At 55.9% G+C, this 20,560-nt stretch overlaps 1 protein-coding gene across 1 annotated transcript in view; it reads left to right on the top strand.

Moving 5' to 3' along the window:
* CACNA1A (calcium voltage-gated channel subunit alpha1 A) overlaps window positions 1–20,560 on the top strand; it is a 137,175-nt gene that overhangs the window by 41,053 nt on the left and 75,562 nt on the right. Inside the window, exons 4-9 of the mRNA XM_062179518.1 lie at window positions 1,107–1,259; window positions 5,016–5,209; window positions 12,845–12,948; window positions 13,918–14,033; window positions 15,131–15,188; window positions 17,066–17,157. Of these exons, the coding sequence (XP_062035502.1) occupies window positions 1,107–1,259; window positions 5,016–5,209; window positions 12,845–12,948; window positions 13,918–14,033; window positions 15,131–15,188; window positions 17,066–17,157 (717 nt within the window). The remainder of the gene's footprint in view (window positions 1–1,106; window positions 1,260–5,015; window positions 5,210–12,844; window positions 12,949–13,917; window positions 14,034–15,130; window positions 15,189–17,065; window positions 17,158–20,560) is intronic.

Here is a 20,560-nt window from a genome sequence, read left to right as displayed (position 1 = left end):
AGTGGGACCCCCAAGGCTGGGCGGTGACACTGATGGCGAAGACCGGGGCTCTTCGTAGGAACTGGGCATTTGTACCCGGGTCTCTGCAAAGATCCCAGCTAATGTCGCCTGTCTCGTATTGCACCAAGACCCCCCCCCAAAGCTAGATGTGGACTCACTCATTTAATTCTGCCAGGGAGGTCCCCTTGGGGTCCCCATTTACAGATGGAGAAACCGAGGTTTGGAGTGACACCCTCCCTTTGCTCAAGGTGATGTCACCAGCTGACGGGGTTGGATCCCTCTCCCCCCACCGCCGCGCCCCATGGAAGCTGAGAGAGAAGGAGGGAGGTGTCCAGTTGCACCTGCTCCGTCGGAGGGGGCGGGGCTCTGCGGCGAATGAGTCCGAGGGTAGCAAGGTGGTGGGGCAGGGGCGGAAGTGGAACAAGGGGGCAGGCACGGCGGGAGTGGAGCCCATGGCGCCAGCCCCGCCCCTGGCTGCATCCTGCGCTGCCCCCAGCCCCTTCTCCGCCTTGTCATTCAGCACCATCTGTCCCTTGTTGGGTTGCTCAGAACAGAGAATCAGCATATAGGGGAACACTGGGCTCTGTTACAGGGACCTGGGTTTGAATCCCGCTTCTGCCATTGCGCCGGCTCTGGGATGAACCACAGCAGCACCCCTGAGCCTCGCTTCTCCCTTCTGTATAACGGGACTCACCTGCCCACACCCCGGGGAGCAGGAGACAGAGGAGTCTGGCTCCCCTCCACGCCCCCTCCCAGCGCCGCTGAGCTTTAGGAGAACGCGCCACCTTGTGGCGGGGTAGAGGAAAAGCTTTCAGGAAAAATTTCAAAAAGGCACCTGCTGGATATGGGTAGAAGCTGCCCAAACCCCCAAAGCTTTGGCTCAGAAACACAGGGATTTCTCACCCAAAAGGTCACCAAATGGAACGGATACTACCGCCCCTTCCAGGACTTCACACTTGCTTCTAAAACCCAGAAGGCTGTGTCCGCGACCATAAGCGCCCGTCCCTGGCAAGATTCCCCCCCCCCCCATCCTCCTGGCAAGAGTTCCCGGGGATGCCAGCTCACGGCCGCCCCGGGGTCCTCTCTCTGTCTCTCCCTCCCCCCAGGTTTACAAGTCGTCTTGAAGTCAATCATGAAGGCGATGATTCCCCTGCTGCAGATCGGACTCCTCCTATTTTTTGCAATACTTATTTTTGCAATCATAGGGTTAGAATTTTATATGGGAAAATTTCATACCACCTGCTTCGAAGAGGGGACAGGTAGGTGATCTGGTCGGTGGTGGGTTTTCGATTTTTTCTTTTAATATGTAAAGGGGATTCACAGGGGCTTCTTTGTCCTGGCTGCTGCGAGGCTGACTCAAAATCTTGGCTGAAATAGCACCCCCCTTCCTCCACCAATGCCCTCCCCGCTATCTGGGTTGGCGCTGCTGGCTGTAGGCTAGGGCCCCTTGGAAAGTGACCTGAGGGAACGTGATTTATTTGGGAATAACACTGGAAAGCGAGACGGGTAAAGAAAGAAATGACCCCGCCAGTGACCCAGGGGGTAACCAGGATGCAGTCCCACTGGGCACCACTAGGAGGCAGTGTGGGGCGCACCTCAGCCAGGATCAAGCCAGCCCGGGGAGCGAGGGAGCTTGGGTATTTATCCACGGGTATTTATCCCGCCTTGGTGAGCACGCCCCCTGAACAGCTGCCTGCTGGAAGCAAGGGGTCTCCAGGTCGGAGCCCACCTGGGCAGGGCAAGGGACAGCAGGACACAAACAGGAGCCCCTATAGCTGGTGGTCACTATCTGGCAACCTTGGCCATCCCTGGAGGCATCTTAGCATCAACCAATCAGAATCCAGCGCCCCAGCGAGGGGAGGGGCTTCGAGCCCCTCCCAGCAGTGGCCTTGTTAACCCTCCAGTGGCTGGCTCAAGGGGACCTGTAGGAGTGGGGCCAGCAGAAAGGGATGGGGGTGGGGGGAACAGGAAAGAGACATGCGCCCTGGCGCTCAGCCCTGAGCCTGCCATATGGGAGAACAGGTGTCCCCCACCCCGACGCCCACTGGGGACGCTCGGGGCTGGACTGGCTTTCGGATGTGGGATTGTCTGCTCTCTAGAACCGTGTGGAATCCAACAAGGAGGGCACCTGCCGCTCAGGATTTGGGCCGCGCTGGTGGTCCCAAGAAGCCACCCAGGAAGGGAGAGACACAGCCACAGAAGATGTGGCCTCCCACCCCCATCTCGGCCAGGATCTGTCTCAGGGGAAGACTTATTGGTGGTGGTGGTGGTGGTGGTTTTTGTTTTTTTTTTTTTTTTTTTTGTCTTTTTGCCCCTTTTCTCTTCTTCCTCCTCCGGTCTGCCTGTCTCCTGGGCTTGCGAAGTTTGCTCAATATGGAACGTCCTAATTATTTCTTTCCCCAATGAGGGAGGTGTTGATTGAGGAAGGAGCTATTTCTGCTGCTGGTCTCGTCACCCAGGCGGAAACCAGAGAGAGAGAAAGAGAGAGAGAGAGAGAGAGAGAGAGGGGCCTTGGCCAGATCAGCCGCGGGCAGAGGGGCCTGTCTGGAGCTTCTGTCCTTCAGTCCCCATGCTTGGCTCGGGCCTGGATGGGGCTCGAGGGGACACAGGTGCGTAGGCAGCCTCGCTTTAGGAAGGTGGCTGAAGAGCCTCACAATGAAAAACATCACACGTGTGAGTAAGAGACAGCTATACACGCACACACCCAGGCAGCTGGCTAATTTTAAAATGTATTTATAACCAAATTCCTCAGACTCTCTGGATGGATTTTTTTTTTTTTTTTTGAGAAGCGATCCTGAAAAGGCTTCATGTTGATGGAGTCTGCAGACAAAAGCTCCACTCTGGGCAGGGGAGGGGGAGTGGGTGGGGTTTGGTCACATCCCCTGTGGGGGTGCTGGGTTCGAGTCCCGCCTCCTTTTCTGAGTTGAGCCTCCTACTAATGCGCACTCTGGGCTGGTTCACCTGCTGCCCACATGGGGGACCTGGATGGAGCTCCCTGCTCCCAGCTTTGCCCTGTCTGTGCACCTGTCACAGATGTGGTGGGCATTCGGGGAGTGAACCAGTGGAAAGGAAGAGAAATGCAGTGGTATGGGGGGTGGGGGCAGCTTCCTGCTCACTCAGAGCCTCCAAGGTACAGGCCCATCACTCACAGCCATCTGCAGGGCACAGGCTAATGTGGGGATGCAGCCACTCGCCACTCGGACACGGGAACACCACATGAACAGGGCCAGCACAGAAGGGTTACCCTGGGGGGTGTGCAAATTGAGCCAGGGTGGACACAGAGAAGCTTCCAGAAAGAAAAAAAAAAAATTGGCACACAGCCAAGTACCCAGCAGCTCTCTCCGATTTTAGGAGCCCATGGAGTTCTTTCTCCTGCCTCTTGCCCTGAGCCTTGTGTTGGAAACATGTTGCCTTCCAAACTGGGCCTGTCGGGTGCCCGGTGAGGGATGAAGGCATCTTCCATGGTCTGGGATGAGTGGCGAGGCTGGATTGGGGGGGGGAGGGGAGGGGGTCTCTGTTCACCCAGCACCCTCTGATCCCTGTTGCTTTACTTCCCGCTGTCCAGGGTGCGACTCGGTCCCCTGAGCTCGTACCTTGAGATGTATTTCTCTTGAGTAGGAAGCTCAGGTTCACGCCCTCACAGCCCTGTCTTTGGACAGCCCCGGAGGTGTCATGGAACAGACTCCTCCCATACCCCCAACTCTGGTGGGACAGAGACTTCTTTCCCCCAGGGTGGGAGCTGAAGGTGTTGCCAGCCCCATCCACACCTTTGGTATTTGGGCCGCCTCCCCCAGGAAGCCTCCCAGTAAGACCACCACCACTACCCCCGCCAGGGACACCCATTGTCACAGTTCTCTCTCCTTGTGACATTTGCACAATCCACCTCCTGGCTCCTTGGGGAAGGAAGGCTTGGCTCCCTGTGTACCTAACCCCCAGGCAAGAGGAGGGACTGTGTGTACTGGTGTCCTCGCCCCCAGGCCATCTGAGCCCAGAAGACAGTCAACAAGGCTCAGAGAGTAACACAAGGCGACTAACAAATGGGTCCTCAGAACACATGGCATCCAAGGCGCCCGCACCGTTTGTTACCCAGAGGGACTGCAAAACCAGGACTAAAAGCAAGCTCGGGTCAAGTGAGGAAAACACGTTTTGTGGCTGCAGCGCAAGGACCTGGGGCCTCAGGAACAGGATGAGAGCTCTGGGGAAGCGTGCGAGACTGGCTTTAAAAGCAGGCTTAGGCCAGCGCCGTGGCTCAATAGGCTAATCCTCCGCCTTGCGGCACCGGCACACCGAGTTCTAGTCCCGGTCAGGGTGCTGGATTATGTCCCGGTTGCCCCTCTTCCAGGCCAGCTCTCTGCTGTGGCCCGGGAGTGCAGTGGAGGATGGCCCAAGTGCTTGGGCCCTGCACCCACAAGGGAGACCAGGAGAAGCACCTGGCTCCTGCCTTCGCATCAGCGCGGTGCGCCGGCCACAGCGCACTGGCCGTGGTGGCCATTGGAGGGGTGAACCAACGGAAAAGGAAGACCTTTCTCTCTGTCTCTCTCTCTCTCACTATCCACTCTGCCTGTCAAAAAAAAAAAAAAAAAAAGCGGAAGGCAGAGGGCTTCGAGGGGAGACAGAGAAACTGGGCCAGAGTTGATGGATAGATGTTGGACCTGGTGATAGGAACCTGGAAATTCAATGTCTAGTCTCTCAGAGAGTTAATGACAGATAATTGATGGGTGGATGGATGGATGATAGATGGGTAGACAGATAAATAGATGGATAGCTGAGCGTTTTGATCTATCGATAGATGATAGATAGATGTATAGATGGGAGAATGGAGAGGTGGGTGGGTGGATGGGTGGATAGATGGGTAGACAGATAAATAGATGGGAGTGGATGTCTTGATCTATAGATAGGTCAACAGATTAGTGAGTGCAGCCCGGGAGCCATTGTCTCCAACTCGCTGGTCCCTGTTTCTCAGTTGGTTCCCCACCAGCACCGCTTTGCCCTGATTTTCCTCTTCCCTCCCACAGACGACATTCAGGGGGAGTCTCCGGCTCCATGCGGGACAGAGGAACCCGCCCGCACCTGCCCCAATGGGACCAGATGCCAGCCCTACTGGGAAGGACCCAACAATGGGATCACCCAGTTCGACAACATCCTGTTCGCCGTACTGACTGTTTTTCAGTGCATCACCATGGAAGGATGGACGGACCTCCTTTACAACGTGAGTGATGGGGGACCCCCGGGGAGGCGGCGACGCTGGGGGTGGGGGCACGCACCTGGCTTAGAAGTTCCTTGCCCAAGCCCGCGATTCCTCGGGGGATCTGGTTATACCCCCTGCCTCCCAAGGGCACCTGTGGCCAAAGCTCAGAGCCCTTGTGCCAAGAAGCGAGCCATGAATGGGAAGAGAACGGGGCCGGGCTGGGGTCCGGGGAGGGGGGCGAGGGCACCGGGGCCACAGCCAAGGGGCGGGGCCGGTCACCCCCACACCGAGACCCTCTGCAGGCGCCCGCGTCCAAGGCGCGGACCCCGACCCACCACGCGAAGTAGACGCAAAAGGCACCTGTTTGTTGAGTGGCTGTTCAAGATTTTACCGGGGGCACTTGGCCGCCAAGTGGACCACTGTCCTTGGTCCTGAACCTGGTTTGGGTCCCAAATCAGGAACCCGAAGCTTCTTCTGGGTTTCCCACGTGCGAGCAGGGGCCCAAGCGACTTGGGCCATCACCTGCGCCTGTCAGGGTGCGCATGCGCAGGAGCTGGAGGACCCCCTCGGAAGCCAAGCACTTGGAGACCGGCTGCAGGTGTCTTGGCTGCTGTGCTCACGACCGCGCCTAGGGGGCGCTGTTCCGAGTCCTAAGTCCCCATGGGAAATGAGCCCTCTTGAGAGGGAAGCAGCTGGGGGAGGTTTCGGAGCTCAGGCGGAGAGAGACTAGGGGGCTGAGAAAACCGTGAACGCAGTCAGGTGTTCGGGGGGGGGGGGTAGACACTAGAGCGCCCCCTGGTGGGAGAGGCGGGGAGCTCAGGACCGGAGTCTCCAGGGGTAGGTGCTGTTGTCCCAGGGACATTGGCCCCGTGCGCGTGGCCGCCCGGGGCCTAGGCTCCCAGGACTTCCTTGCTGTGCAGCCTCAGGCGAGTCGCTTGGCCTCTCTGTGCCCCCTCATCCCACACCATGCAAAACAGGAGAAGCGGGAGCCTCCCAGGGCGTGAGTCTGAGACCCGTGAAGCCGTGAGCGCTGTGCCCCGGCCCTGCTCATCCGAGAGCTCCTTCTAGAAACTCGTCGCCATGGTCAGATGATGGGGCGGGGGAGGCGGCAATCAGAACACACCCAGACGCTGAAGGTGGTGGTGGAGGACCGAGAGCGGGTCCAGAAAACGGGAAGCCAATGTGTGGTACGAGGAAGGGGGCTTTGTCGGGCAATCGGGGGTGGGGGGGCTTCTTGGAGGAGGTGCCATTTGAGCTGAAAGAAAAGGAGCCAGGTAGGTGGTTGGGAGAGAGCATTCCCCCCCAACACCTGCAGGTTTCTCCCTTTTTTTTCTTTTCCCACTTGGCTTTGGGGGGAAAAGGCGCTTTAACCTCACATGCACCTGTTTTGTTTTGTTCTTTTTTTTTTTTAATGATATATTTGTTTTTTTGAACGGCAGAGTTAGAATCTTCCATCCACCTGGGTCTCCTAGGTGGGTGGCAGGGACCCAAGCACGTGAGCCCTCACCTGCTGCCCCCTCCCCCAGGTGTGCATGGGTTGGGAGCTGGAATTAGAGAAGCAGGAATCGGGCCTGAGACCCCAGGCACCCTGGGCTGGGGGCGCCCCCGAGCGGCTACCCAAGGGCTGTGCCAGACCCCCGCCCCCGCTCTCACAGGAGCGCCCCCTGCAGGAAACCAGGGGCTGTGGTTTGTCTGAGGTTGAGCCCTGGCCCCCAGAATCCTGCAAAACTATCATTGGCTACCAATTGCACAGGAGCGCCCCCTGCAGGAGACCAGAAGCGGTGATTTGTCTGTGGTTGAGCCCTGGTCCCCAGAATCCTGCAAAACCATGGCAGTCTTCCGGGCCACTGGGTGAACTCTGGGGACAGCCAGGTGCTTCTTGGGAGAGTGGTTCGATTAGATGACGTCATTGGGAGGGAGCGGCCGGGTTGGACCAATCAGAACCAATCAGGAGCCTGGAGCTCTGTCGGGGTCCCCCACGCAGGTGCAGGGGCCCAAGCCCCTGGGCCATCTTCCGCTGCTTTCCCAGGTGCATCAGCAAGGAGCTGGGTCAGGAATGGAGGAACTGGGACTCGAACCCACGCCCCTGTGGGATGCTGGGGCTGCAGCTGGCTGCCAGCCCTGACTCTGTAAAGCGACCCTGCCTCTCATGCCAAGTTCTGGTGACAGCGAGCTGGCCAGCGCACCGGGCCTGCCTCAAGGCAGAGGCTGAGGGCCTCAGCTGGGCATCGGGTGCACCTGCCTTGCCCCCCACCTCACTCTCCCCCTCCCCCCACGGGACCGAGGGCTGCCCATGCAGACTGATTGGAAACCCTGGGCCTATAGTGAGGTCCCCCAGCTGTCACAGACAGCCACTGATGGCTGCGACTGATTGTTGACCCCAGCCTTTTTTTCACTCACGGATATTAGCCTGGCCAATAGGAAAATGTCACACTTTATGGGCTGGTTGATCACGTATTCATTCAACAAACACTCATTGCTGATCATGTGTTCATTCAACAAACCTGCATTGACCATGCCTACTGCACACAGCCTGGAGAAGAATCAGAAACAAGACCATGGCATGCAGACAGGGCCAAGGGCTTAGGGTCTCGCTTTATACCGACCAACCTTCAAGTCCACCCCCGGGAGCTGGAGCCACTGCAGACAGCACGCATCCACCCTCACCACACTGGGTCCAGGCTTATGGCTCACGAGGCCAGGCGGGGTTAAGCCACACCCTGACCAGGGCACCCGGTGAATAGAAGCGGGGCTGGGCGGCAGTCTGAGCTCAGGGGGGCCTGGGGCAGGGCAGGGTGGGGCAGGAGCTGGCGACTGCAAAGCTGTCTGGGGACAGGCGGTCTCATCAACAAGGACCCCTCACCAAGTGCACCCCACAGAGCAGGGGTTGTGTGTGGGTGCCAGGGTCCCCGGGGAGGGGCTGCGGTCCTGGTCAGAGCCCTGAAGGAACCAGGCTGCGTTGAGTTCATGTTTGGCTTGTTTTTTTTTTTTCCTGGCTGCCATTGGCTGCGACCCAGCCTGATGCAGTTCTCAAAGCAACCTCGGGAGGGGCCATGGGATTTTTTCTCCGTGGTTCAGTGTCTCTCCCCTGCCTAATGCCAGGCGGGAGAGCCACAAAAGTAACTACTTGGCGATCAGACACCCGTGTGTTGGCCACATGGCCCCTGGTGGCCGGAGCAGATCCTTGAGCAAAGCCTTGTTCGTTCACAAGTGGTAGGAGACTGTCAGACTTTTGGGGATGGCAGATCGCTTATTCACTCAACAAACAGTCATTGCAAGCCTCCTGTTTGCAGGTGCACGGTACCATGCCTGCTGCGTGCAGGGTCTCATCCAGGCTCCAGGGGGCACTGGCGAGTTGGTGGGGACCGCCAGAGGCCAAGGAGATAACAGGCAGAAACCAAACTTGAATTGCTGGTGCCTCTGGCCTGGGGGGTGTGAGGCGGACATAGAGTCTCTTGTCGGAGCACATGAGTGAGTGGATCAGGTCACAGCCCACTCCCCCGCCCCGACCCCGACCCCGACCATCCCATTGGATCCTACAGTCGGCTTTGCGGGATGTGGGGGCAACACGTGAGCCCGGGCGAGGGGAGAGGCTGCTGTCTCTGTGGTAAGACCTGAGGCAGGTGAGAAGGAGCCACGTGGGTATCGCAGGGAAGGGCGGCCCCCCCAGGGAGGAAGGTTCAGCAGGTGCAAAGGCCCTGTGGCAGGCACCTGGAGGTGGAAGGGAAGGAGTGAGAACAGAAGAGAGGCCGGATGAGACGGGGTGGGAAGGGGGCTGGCAGACAATTTCCTAAGCAGAGAGCAGGCGGAGGAAGAAGCCTTCAAGACGAATCGACAAAAAAGGATAAAATAGTTTGGCTTAGAATTATTAAAAAAAAAAAAAGCACTGTGGCATGGTGGGTAAAGCTACTGCCTGCAGTGCTGGCATCCCTATGGGCGTTGGTTCAAGTCCAGGCTGCTCCTGTCCTGATCCAGCTCTCTGCTGTGGCCTGGGAAAACAGTAGAAGATGGCCCAAGTGCTTGGGCCCCTACACCCACGTGGGAGACCTGGAGGGAGCTCCTGGCTCCTGGCTTCAGCCTGCTGTCATCTGGGGAGTGAACCAGTGGATGGAAGACCTCTCTCTCTCTCTCTCAGTAGCTCACTCGCTCTCTCCCTCCCTGCCTTTGAAATAGGTAAACACATCTTGAAAACAGTCGACAGACACGACAAGGTCTATGACAGTTGTGTATTTGTTCACGGCCATCCCTCACTGCCACTGCCACCCTGAGGCTCCTCTGGGGTCAAACGCACCCCACTTTTATTCCGCTGGCCGGGAAACTGGGCGGATGTATGTGATTTTTTTTTTTTTTGCATCCTCTGAACTCATTCCAAAGGAGCCATGCTCCCAAAACTGAGAAGAGAAGACGCCATCGAACAGAACATTGAACAGAAGGCACGGGAGGGCTCTGCTGGGGCTCAGCCGTTTATCTGATGGCTGCATATTTATTGAGTGCTGGTGAGGCACCAGGCGCCGCGTGAGGCATCAGTTCCCTTCTGCAGCAAATGACGGAGCCTCTGTTGAACCGGGGTCCCCATGCACTGTGTTGGGAGTGTCCAGGGAGGGGTGAGGGGGCTGCTTTATGTTGCTCCCCTGCCTGTTCATACCAGAGAACCACCATGGGTGGGTATTTTTTAAATTTTTTTAAAGTGTTTATTTATTTTTTTGACAGGCAGAGAGGACAGTGAGAGAGAGGCAGAGAGAAAGAGAAAGGTCTTCCTTTTGCTGTTGGTTCACCCTCCAATGGCCACTGCAGCCAGCGCACCACACTGATCTGAAGCCAGGAGTCAGGTGCTTCCTCCTGGTCTCCCATGCGGGTGCAGGGCCCAAGCACTTGGGCCATCCTCCACTGCCTTCCCGGACCACAGCAGAGAGCTGGACTGGAAGAGGAGCAACCGGGACAGAATCCGGTGCCCCGACCGGGACTAGAACCCGGGGTACTGGTGCCACAGGTGGAGGATTAGCCTACTAAGCCACGGCGCTGGCCGTTTTTTTTTTTTTTTTAAGATTTATTTATTAGAGAGACAGAAAGAGAGGTCTTCCATCCAATGGCTCACTCCCTAAATGGCCACAATGGTCAGAGCTGGGCTGATCCGAAGCCAGGAGCTTCTTCCAGGTATCCCACATGGGTGCAGGGGTCCAAGGACTTGGGCCATCTTCTACTGCTTTCCCAGGCCATAGCAGAGAGCTGGATAGGGAGTGGAGCAGCTGGGACTCGAACCGGCGCCCATATGGGATGCAGGCACTGCAGGCAGCGGCTTTACCCGCTATGCCACAGCGCCGACCCCTAGGCAGTGTAATCTTAATGAGATCACCATCACATGTGCCGTCTGTCATTGGCCACAACATCCTTATGAAGCCTAGGACTGCGTGGTCTTTCTGTCTGGCTTCCTCTTCTGAAGAGTAACTTTGTCAGATTTCACGTATGACAGACAGCCATCATTCAGCGAATAATATTCCACTCACGTATCCTCTCTCCTCTTGATCAGGATTTGGGCTGATGGCAGTTGAGGGCTGGGACAGACATCTCCATGGTGAGCACACCCTTGGTGAATGCAGGCTCTACACAGCCATGGCATTGTGAGGTCTTAGCAAAGCTACACAAAGGTCATTTGCTTATGTAGACGTGCTCAACCTACTCTTCAAAGTGGTGGCCCCATGATCCATGAATTTCCCTGTGTCCGTTCTCCACATTCTTGTGTTGAGATTCTATTCCTTGAGCCCTCAGAACAAGACCTGATTTGGGAAGGAGGTTGATTGATTGCACATGGAATTAGTTAACAATAAGGTTATGGGGGGGGGGGGAAGCAGGGTTGTCCTAATGCAATGTGGCTGGCTTCCTTATAAATAAAGAGGGGGATTTTGACACAGAGACAGATGCACACGGAAGAACAGGCAGTGTGAAGGTGGAGGCAGAGACAAGAGCACAGGTGCAAAAGCCACGGAATGTTACAGATTGTCAGCCAATAAGCACAAGCAGAGAGAGAGGCATGGGCCAGTCTCAGCAGGAACCAACCCTGTAGACACCTTGACCTTGAGTTTCTGGCTCCCAGAACTTCGAGATAACACATGTTTTTTTGTTTTTTGTTTTTTGTTTTTGTTTTTGACAGGCAGAGTGGATAGTGAGAGAGAGAGACAGAGAGAAAGGTCTTCCTTTTTGCCATTGGTTCACTCTCCAATGGCCGCTGCGGCCGGCGCATCTCACTGATCCGAAGGCAGGAGCCAGGTGCTTCTCCTGGTCTCCCATGTGGGTGCAGGGCCCAAGCACTTGGGCCATCCTCCACTGCCTTCCCGGGCCATAGCAGAGAGCTGGCCTGGAAGACGGGCAACCGGGATAGAATCTGGTGCCCCAACCAGGATTAGAACCCGGTGTGCCGGCGCCGCAAGGTGGAGGATTAGCCTGTTAAGCCACGGCGCCGGCCGAGATAACGCATGTTTTCACGTGTGCAGCACTTGGTTTGTGGTTGTCACTGGCAGGAGGTTAATACACCGCGTTGCCCTCACATGGGCAGGGAATGAGAGTTCCAAGAACTCCACAACCTCACCAACACCTGATGGTGTCAGAATTTCCCACCTTAGCCAATGCAGCAGCCACAGTGTCGAATGCACGTTGGATGGTGAGCTTTTAAAGCCACGCTTGGGACCTTTGCAACCTGCATATGAGGGAGAAACCACTAGAGGGCTCCCTCTGCCTCGATGGCTTTGAGCCGAGACTTCCCTCTGGACTCTGGGGGGACCTGGCTGCCTGGCTCAAGTTCCACGTCTGCTACTGCCTGCTCTCTGTGACCTTGAGCTGCTCTCACCATCTCTCTAGGCCTCACTTTCTCAGCTAGAGAAATGGGCATGAGGCTAACACAGGGACACCATGAGGAGTCAGTGAGTGAGTTAACATCAGACGCAGGCCTACAACAGTGCCTGGCACCCGGTAAATCAGTTGTTAAGTGCTGTTTTTTTTTTGTTGTTTGTTTGTTTGTTTTATCATTCTTAAGGCCTCTTCCCTCTTGGCTTCTCTCTGTTCCTGCTTTTTCTTCCCTTCTTCGGGCTACAACTGGTCTGTTCTCTGTTGCAGAGGGCAAATGTTCTGTTTGTGGACTTCTTTTCCTCTTGAAAGGAAGCCGGGCACTTTGGGGGGGCTCCTCTGTGCTTGGCGTAGGGAGTGCAGGGACAAGAGGGGGGAGCCACTTGAGGAACAGTCTCATGACCTTGCTGTGTGACTTGGTGACTTCACTGGGCCATCAGAACTTGGGATCACGCGTCTGCAGGGAGGGGGCTGGACACTGTGGACTTGTGTCTCCGTTTCAGTGTGTGTGTGTGTGGGGGGGTTCTGTCCCTCTCCTTCCAGCCTCTGGTCTTGGGCGCCCCCTTGTGTTTCATGCTAATTCCTACACCTTGTGTGGACTGCGTGCTTTGGAGGGAGCCTAGTCCAGGTGGTTTCCCTCATTGGTTGGGCCTCACTCCTCCATTTTCCCTTTCTGGCCTTGTCCAAAGATCCAGAACTCATCAGACAAGAATGTTCTGAGGACAGAGTCCCAGGAGAAGCAAAGCTACCGTCCCCTACCCGTCAGGTCCTCTCTGAGCCACTCAACTCTCACCTGCTTTCCCTCTCCACCCCCTGCAGAGCAACGATGCCTCAGGGAACACTTGGAACTGGTTGTACTTCATCCCCCTCATCATCATCGGCTCCTTTTTTATGCTGAACCTCGTGCTGGGTGTGCTGTCAGGGTAAGTCTCCACCACTCCATCCACACACTGATCCCAGGTCTCCCTCCCAATTTATTCTCCGAAGAGGCCATCGAATCTTTCATTCTCCAGGCAAAAAAAATAAATAGCCCTTGCCCCTTGCTTTGGGCCAGCCAGATTGGCATTAGCAAGCCATGCACAGATGCATAGGTTGGGCACTGCTACCAGTACCCTGAGAGTGAGTGGACTCAGAGCTTTACTTCTTAAATTTAATTTTTTTTAAAGAACAGTTTGGGTTTCTTTCTTCCCCACTTCTCAAATACAGAACCACAGCACCCAAATATACATTTTTTCCTGACACATGTGCTCTCTGCCCAAAGTTTCTTTTTTTTAAGTTTAATCATAAATGGGCTCCTACAGGAGACCTTGGAGCCAGTGTGGTGGCTCAATGGCACCATTAGCAACCCAGATCCTTCCAGCCTTGCACTCTTACAGCCTCACCAGCGGCTTCCAACCTCACGGGTACCTCCCGGTCTCAAGATGACTGCCTCCAACTTGCAAGATGGTTGCCTCTTACTTGCAAGATGGCTGCCCTCTTTGTCCCAAACAGGAAAAGGAAGAAGAAGCGAAACAGGAAGACGATGAGCCTATTCCTGGGAAGTGAAGCGGCTGCCTGAATCTTATGATCCTATGAGCATCACTCAAAGGAGGGCCGAGAACAATTTTTTTTTTTTTAAGACAGGGTTGGAGGAAAGATTGGGGTTGGGGAATTCAGTCAGCAGAGACTCGCATAGTATGGTTTTATGTTTTTACTTTTTTTTTCCTAGCTGGTTGCAATTGTGAGAAAAAAAAAAATGTGTGCACCTGCTGCCCTTTTAGTTTCTGATCTTGCAGGAGACCTGACCCCTGCCGGAAACCCCTGCCTCCCATGTGCACACATACACTCAGGCTCCCCTAAAAGCCCCCTCCCCACTCCACCCCCAAACCTTGGCCGCTGTTGTGCTTCTGCAGGGAGTTTGCCAAAGAAAGGGAGCGGGTGGAGAACCGGCGCGCTTTCCTGAAGCTGCGGCGGCAGCAGCAGATTGAACGCGAGCTCAACGGGTACATGGAGTGGATCTCAAAAGCAGGTGAGGTGTCCTGGGGAGGCGGACGGAGGGCGAGGTCCCGGGCCCCCTTCCATCCCACCGCCCAGAGCCCGCACGCAGAGAGTCGGGAACGCATCTTGGAGAGACCTGTGGGGATGGACCAGGATGTCAGGAGAAAGGTCCTATATGGGGGTGTCTTAGGTTTTAGAATCTGGCTGGAAGACAGGCTGTTACTGATGGAGGCCTGAGACCACAGCCCAGCTCTGCCAGCTCCCCGCCACAGCCCCGCCTCCCGCGGCCTCAGTGTGCCGAGCTGTTTAATGGGGATGCTGAGGATGTACAGTGAAGCACTCAGCCGTTCAGCGCACGGCCCTGGGGTTCAGTTCCAGGCACTTGAGAAGATGGTAGCGAACCAAACAGACCCAGACTCTGTCCCCCACCCTGGTCTCTGACCTGCTACCGATGAGAGGACAGAGGGAGGGGTGCTGCCCGTTGCTAGCAAGAGAGGCAGCACAGAGTAGGGGGCAGGAGGCAGCTGCGGGCAGAGTGGTCAGGGGCCGACTCCCCGGCGGCAGAGACCTCGCTCAGGGAGGCTAAGGAATGTTCTAGACATCCGGGACAGGAAGTGCAAAGGCCCTGAGGCAGGAGCATCGTGGAGACACGGGCAGGAAGCCAGGGAGGGGTCCAGGGGAGGACGCAGGTTCACTGTGTAAAGAAAAGTGGGTGCACAGCTCTGGAGACTCCAGACAGGGCTCCTGATTCTGGGAGTTGGGAGCCCTCTTAAGAGTAACTCACTCTCTTGTGAGATCTCAGGAATCCCACAAGATTTCCTCAACCCCTTTCGGGGCTAGCGCCCCACCATGAAAGCAGTCACCTCCCACCGACCCGCGTGAGAGCCATCTGAGGGCGATGACGCAATCGCCTGCCGCCAGGCCCCACCACCTGGCCCCAGGGCCACAGCAGGGCTCAAGCTCCCGCATGCCCGGAGCCCTGGGGCCTCGCCATGGAGTGGTTGGCTGTTTCTCCTCTGGCTGCGAGTCAGGAACGCTTGGGCTGGGAGAATGGGGGCGCCTGGGGGTAGCCACCCCCCCTCCCCCAGGCGGCCAGGGGAGCTGACCCCTGCGCTCTTCCTCCCCCAGAAGAGGTGATCCTCGCGGAGGACGAGACCGACGTGGAGCAGAGACATCCCTTTGATGGTAACTGCTCTGCCGCCAGCCCGCGGGCTCCTGGGAAGGGTTCCGCCCAGGGGAGGCGGCTGCGGACCCAGGCGAAGCCTGACCAGGGAGGGGAGAGCCAGAGCATCCCCGAGACATCCCAGGCCTGCAGTCTAGGGCTGCTCATTTTTCCCCCCCCAGCTGCTTCTGCCTCTGTTTTTCTCATCTGGAAAATGGGCACCATATATTACTAAAGCTGTCGCCCACCCCGCGTGCTCACACAGGAGCCATTCCGAGACTCCCGCTGGGTGCCTGAAAGCTTCAATACCAAACCCCACGTCAGTGCGTTCGAGGGCGGCTTCAAGAAGGCCACGAAAAAAAAATTTGCTTGCATTTCAAAGAATTTTCTTTTTTGGCACCAAAATAAACTCATCTCTATTTTTCTATTTTTAGAAGATTTATTTATTTATCTGAAAGCCAGAGCTACAGAGGAGAGAGAGAGAGAGAGAGAGAGAGAGAGAGAGAGAGAGAGATATTGAGGTCTTCTATCTGCTGGATTACTCCCCAATTGACTGCAACGGCCAGAGCTGCACCAATCCGAAGCCAGGCGCCAGGAGCTTCTTCCCAGTCTCCCACACAGGTTCAGGGGCCCAAGCACTTGGGCCATCTTCCACTGTTTTCCCAGGCGCGTTAGCAGGGAGCTGGATGGGAAGTGGAGCAGCTGGGACTTGAACCGATGCCATATGGGATGCGGGCACTGCAGGCGGCGGCTTCACCCACTGCACCACAGCGCCAGCCCCTAAACTTAGCTTCTAATCCTGCTGCCTCGCACCTGCTGAGAACCTGGGCACTGTCCGTGATTTCTCCGTATTCCACCTGCCCTTGGCCACAGAGGCGCAGAGCAGAGGGGAACCTTGTGCCGACCTTGGCTGGGTGCTCTCTCGAGAGAGAGACCAGGAGAGCAGCCACGAGAGGCAGAGGACAGGGCCTGCCCGGCCCCTGCGCCATTTCTTTTGGCTACAGGAACGTGGATTTGAATGAAAATACCGTGAATACCGGTGGTGGACGGGGCGGGGCTCCAGTCCCGGCTCACCTGCCGCCAGCTACCTGTGCATGTGCATCCTGGGAGGCGCCACCTACGTGGGAGGCCCGGCTGGAGCCCATCTGGAATAAAACAGGCTGGGGGTTCTATCCCAGAGGGTTTTAGGGCTAATGGTACCGTTTGTAGGAGGCCGGGGAGGGGCGGGCTCCCCATGAGGTTGTCTGAAGCCTCTTTGCTGTACATGTGCACCTGAGCTTGGCCCCTGCCAGCCCTTGGGCAGCGTCCCCGCCGCAGGGAACGTCACAGCCCCAGCCCACCAGGCTGATCCAGGGGTGTGGACTATCACCGTGTTTCCAGCCCGGGGCTCCCAGGAAGTGAGTTTTCCCGCCACTTAGAAGTAGAGGGAGGGGCCGGCATGGTGGCACAGTGGGTTGAAGCCGCCCCAGCCTCCCATGTGAGCCCTGGCTCGGCTCCCGGCTGCTCCACGTCCCACCCTGCTCCCTGCTAACACATCTGGGAGAAGCAACGGAATATGGCCCAAGTGCTAGGGCCTTTGCACCCACGTGGGAGACCCGGATGGAGCTCCAGGCTCCTGGCTTTGACCTGGCCCAGGCCATCTGGGGAGCCAACCAGCAGATGGAAGATCTCTATCTCTGTCTCTCCGTCTCCAACTCTGACTTCCAAATAAATAAATAAATCTAAAAAATAAGAGGGTACCTAACGGCATGGAGCAGAGGCAAATTATGGCATCGCCTCCCTGAAGCCCCTTTCCCCCACTGTCCCCATCTGTAAAATGGGCCGACGGCCCCGGGTGAGACCCGCAGATGCTGCTGCAGAAAGGGTAACGTCTTTGTCTCCTGCCATGTTTCCATTGTTGGAGCTCTGCGGAGAGCCACTATCAAGAAGAGCAAGACAGACCTGCTCCACCCGGAGGAGGCGGAGGATCAGCTGGCCGACATCGCCTCCGTGGGTGAGTCCCGGTTTCCGAGGCCGGCACCTGCCGCTGACTGGCTGCGCGGTCCCCTGAAAGGCTTCCAGGCCCGCTCTCAGTAACCGTGGCCAATTTGTTACAGGGCAACTCCTGTAGTCCTAACGCTTGGGACCAGAAGTGTTTGGGTTTTTTTGGTGTTTTTAATTTTTTTTGTTAACTGGGTAATATTTGCATAGACACCTAGCACTGTCTTGGGGATGGGACCAGAGTCTTTAAAGTTCATGATGCACCTGCTGCACACAGCCTGGGTTGGGGGAGAGGGGCAATGCAGTGTGTGCAGTCATTTTTGGATTTTGTGCGTGGAGCAATGTTTGGTGGTGTGAAATTTTTTCCACGTGTGGCGTCAAGCCGGTGCATCTGTGGCGTGTTTGGGGGTTTGGAATTTTGCAGTAGGGGGTGTGCGTCGTGGGGGAGGTGTGGCTTGGGGTCTGCCCTGATTAGAACACAACAGAGACACAATGCCAGTCCATGCCAGAAGTGCACAAGCAGAGAATTAGCACTGTGCATAGCGCTGCAGATGAAACGCCCTAGATTGGACCTGCTCCAGCCTGGTCTGGGGAGGCTTCCCGGAGGAGGTGGCATGTGTGCTGAGAACTGGCTTAGGGGTTCACCACAGCCTGGATGGCAGACCTCCACCCATGGCTGCCCACAAGAGCCGGAGTCTGAGGAGGGAGTGGACATTTGTCCTTTGCTGTCGCCTCTCTGTGCTGTGGACTGGGTGTGTTTCAGCCTCCACAGTGCAAGTGTGTCACTTGCTGGAATGGGTTTTGTCAAGAAGAGCAGCCAACCAGCTGACGTAAGATGGGGGTGAGAGGTTGGGAAGAAGGCATGGGAGGAGGGAGGGATCGAGGGAAGACGGACAAGAGATGAGAGTCCTTGACCTTGAATGAATGGCAGGTGCACACACCTGTAAATATCCTGTGTTTGGATCATGCATTTAAGGGGTGGGACCTTTGCTGTGTGATCGCTCAATCTTAAAAATAAAGGACAGGAGAAGGGAAGGGAGGGAGGGAGATAGGAAGTGGATTAGATCCTGGAAGAATGTGTATTAGGAAAAAAGCTGTGCATGGATTTCCAAGTTGTTTTGCACACACACAAAAAAATTGCCTTTTAATCCCACTTTTCTATGAATTTTTAAAAATTTATTTACTTGAGAGGCAGAATTACAGAGAGAGAGGGAGAGAGAGAGAGAGAGAGAGAGAGAGTTTTCCATCCACTGGTTCACTCCCCAAATGGCTGCTGGGTTGATCTGAAGCCAGGAGCTTCCTCCGGGTCTCCCACGCAGGCCCCAGGGCTCAAGCACTTGAGTCATCTGCTTTCCCAGGGAGCTGGACTGGAAATGGAGCAGCCGGGACTCGAACCAGTGCTCTGATCCACATGGGACGACTGTGTCCTGGTGGTGGGCTAAACCACTCTGGCCCAGCACTGGCCCCTCCCCCAACAAATGTTCCCAAGTCCCCAGCACGAGTTATCCACGTGATCTGCTCCACAGGCGCATGCATGTACCCCCCTTTGTCCGTTGACCGTGGCTGCTGAGGCCAGACCTCACCCACATAATGGTCACGTAGGGCAGGCGCTCTGAGGTTTCTTTCCCTGTGCCTTGGTGTCTGAGTTACTTCCAGTTTTTCTCTGCCGAGGCACTGCTGGGCACCTCGCCCACCGTTCCCTCCCAGCTGTGTTTCCTTGGGGATACTCTTCGGATCAAGGATATTAACAGCTGCTCCACAAGACACACAAGTCCCATTTAACAAACTGGCAACATTTCTAGTAGTTTTGTGGCTTCTCTGCCCGTGCTCTTGCTTCTTTCCAATTTAATATCCTTCCTCGGTGGGGTATGTATGCCGTGACACCCTTCAGGCGTGTTTTCATTTGCATTTTTTATTCCTAGCCAAAACACGCTGCTCGCTGTATTCAGATGAGCTAGTCTTTTTGCTACTCCTGAGTCCATCTGTTTAATCTCCGTTAAGTAGGTGTCAAGGAGTGTAGCATTCAGTGTTATTTGTGTTGATTAGTCATGCCTGTCTTGCGTTTGGTGTTGTGTGCATCGATTAGTCATGTCTGCCTTGCACACACTCATGGAAAAAGGGAATTAAAAGATGAGTTTATTTTGCTGGAAAACACTTGGAAATCCTTGCATCTGTGGGGACTTCAAAGAATGCATGTTATGAAAAAACTATGCATTGGGTTCTAGATTGTTCTTCACCAAAATAGACTTTTTATTTCATTTTCCACAAACTTCGAGAGGGCACCCCATGTTCCATTCTGAAAATCCGTTCTGTTGCATGTTTTGGTTGGCCAGCCACCTTGTTTTTACCCGTGGGCTGTTTGTTCATTTAGGGACTGCGTGGAAAATAAAACGTAGGTGCTCCAGGAAGGAACCTTTCTTGGAGTTAAGTCAGAGTGCCTGGGGCTGGCGTTGCGGCTCAGTGGATGTGACGCCGGCCTCCCAGGTCAGGGCCCCTGGTTCAAGTCCCAGCTGCTCTATTCCCCGTCCAGCTCCCTGCTGATGCACCTGGGGAGGCAGCAGTGATGGCCCGAGTGCTTGGGCCCCTGCACCTGCGTGGGAGACCCAGGTGGAGCTCCAGGCTCCTGGCTTCAGCCTGGCCCAGCCCCAGCTGCTGTGGGCACTTGAGGGGTGAAGCATGGCTGGGGGCTTAGCCCACTACACCACAGCGCCCACCTCTCACATGTGCTGCCTTTGGATCACAAAAGCAGATGAACCCTAGGGTGGCTTCTGAAGAGCAGAGACCAACACAAGAGGCCGTGGCAGGGAATTTCCTGGATGCCTGGAGCAAGGGAGAATCTGGCAGAGAATCCAAGAACATGCCATGCATACAGGGAATTTGCAAGAGTTCAGGAAAGCGAGTATCATGGAAAATGTTGCGTGTGATTTTTCCAAGAATTTTGCGCCAGAACGAATGTCTCTTCGTTCCATCTTTCTGTGGATGTGCTGGGGTCCCTACCTATGGAATTGGCGGCTCAGTTGGGTTGTTGAATCGATGGATAAACACATTTTCTTAAGATTTGTTTATCTGAGAGAGTTACAAAAAGAGAGAGACAGAGAGATCTTCCATCCACTGGCTCACTCCCCAAATGGCTGTAACGGCCAGAGCTGAGCCAATCTGAAGCCAGGAGCCAGGAGCTTCTTCAGGGTCTCCCACAGAGGTGCAGGGGTCCCAGCACTTGGGCCATCTTCCACTGCTTTCCCAGGCCATAGCAGAGAGCTAGACTGGAAGTGGAGCAGCTAGGACTTGAACCGGTGCCCATATGGGATGGCGGCTTAGGGAGCAGGCATTTGGCAATGGTTAAGACGCTGCCCCCACATGTGGAGAGCATGGTTTGAGTGCTGGCTCCTTCCCTTCCCATCCAGCTTCCTGCTAAC

Source organism: Lepus europaeus, chromosome 20 (assembly GCF_033115175.1).
Source record: "Lepus europaeus isolate LE1 chromosome 20, mLepTim1.pri, whole genome shotgun sequence".
NCBI lineage: Eukaryota > Metazoa > Chordata > Mammalia > Lagomorpha > Leporidae > Lepus > Lepus europaeus.
Note: the sequence above shows the minus strand (reverse complement) of the source record. Positions and strands in the feature narration are given on the sequence as shown.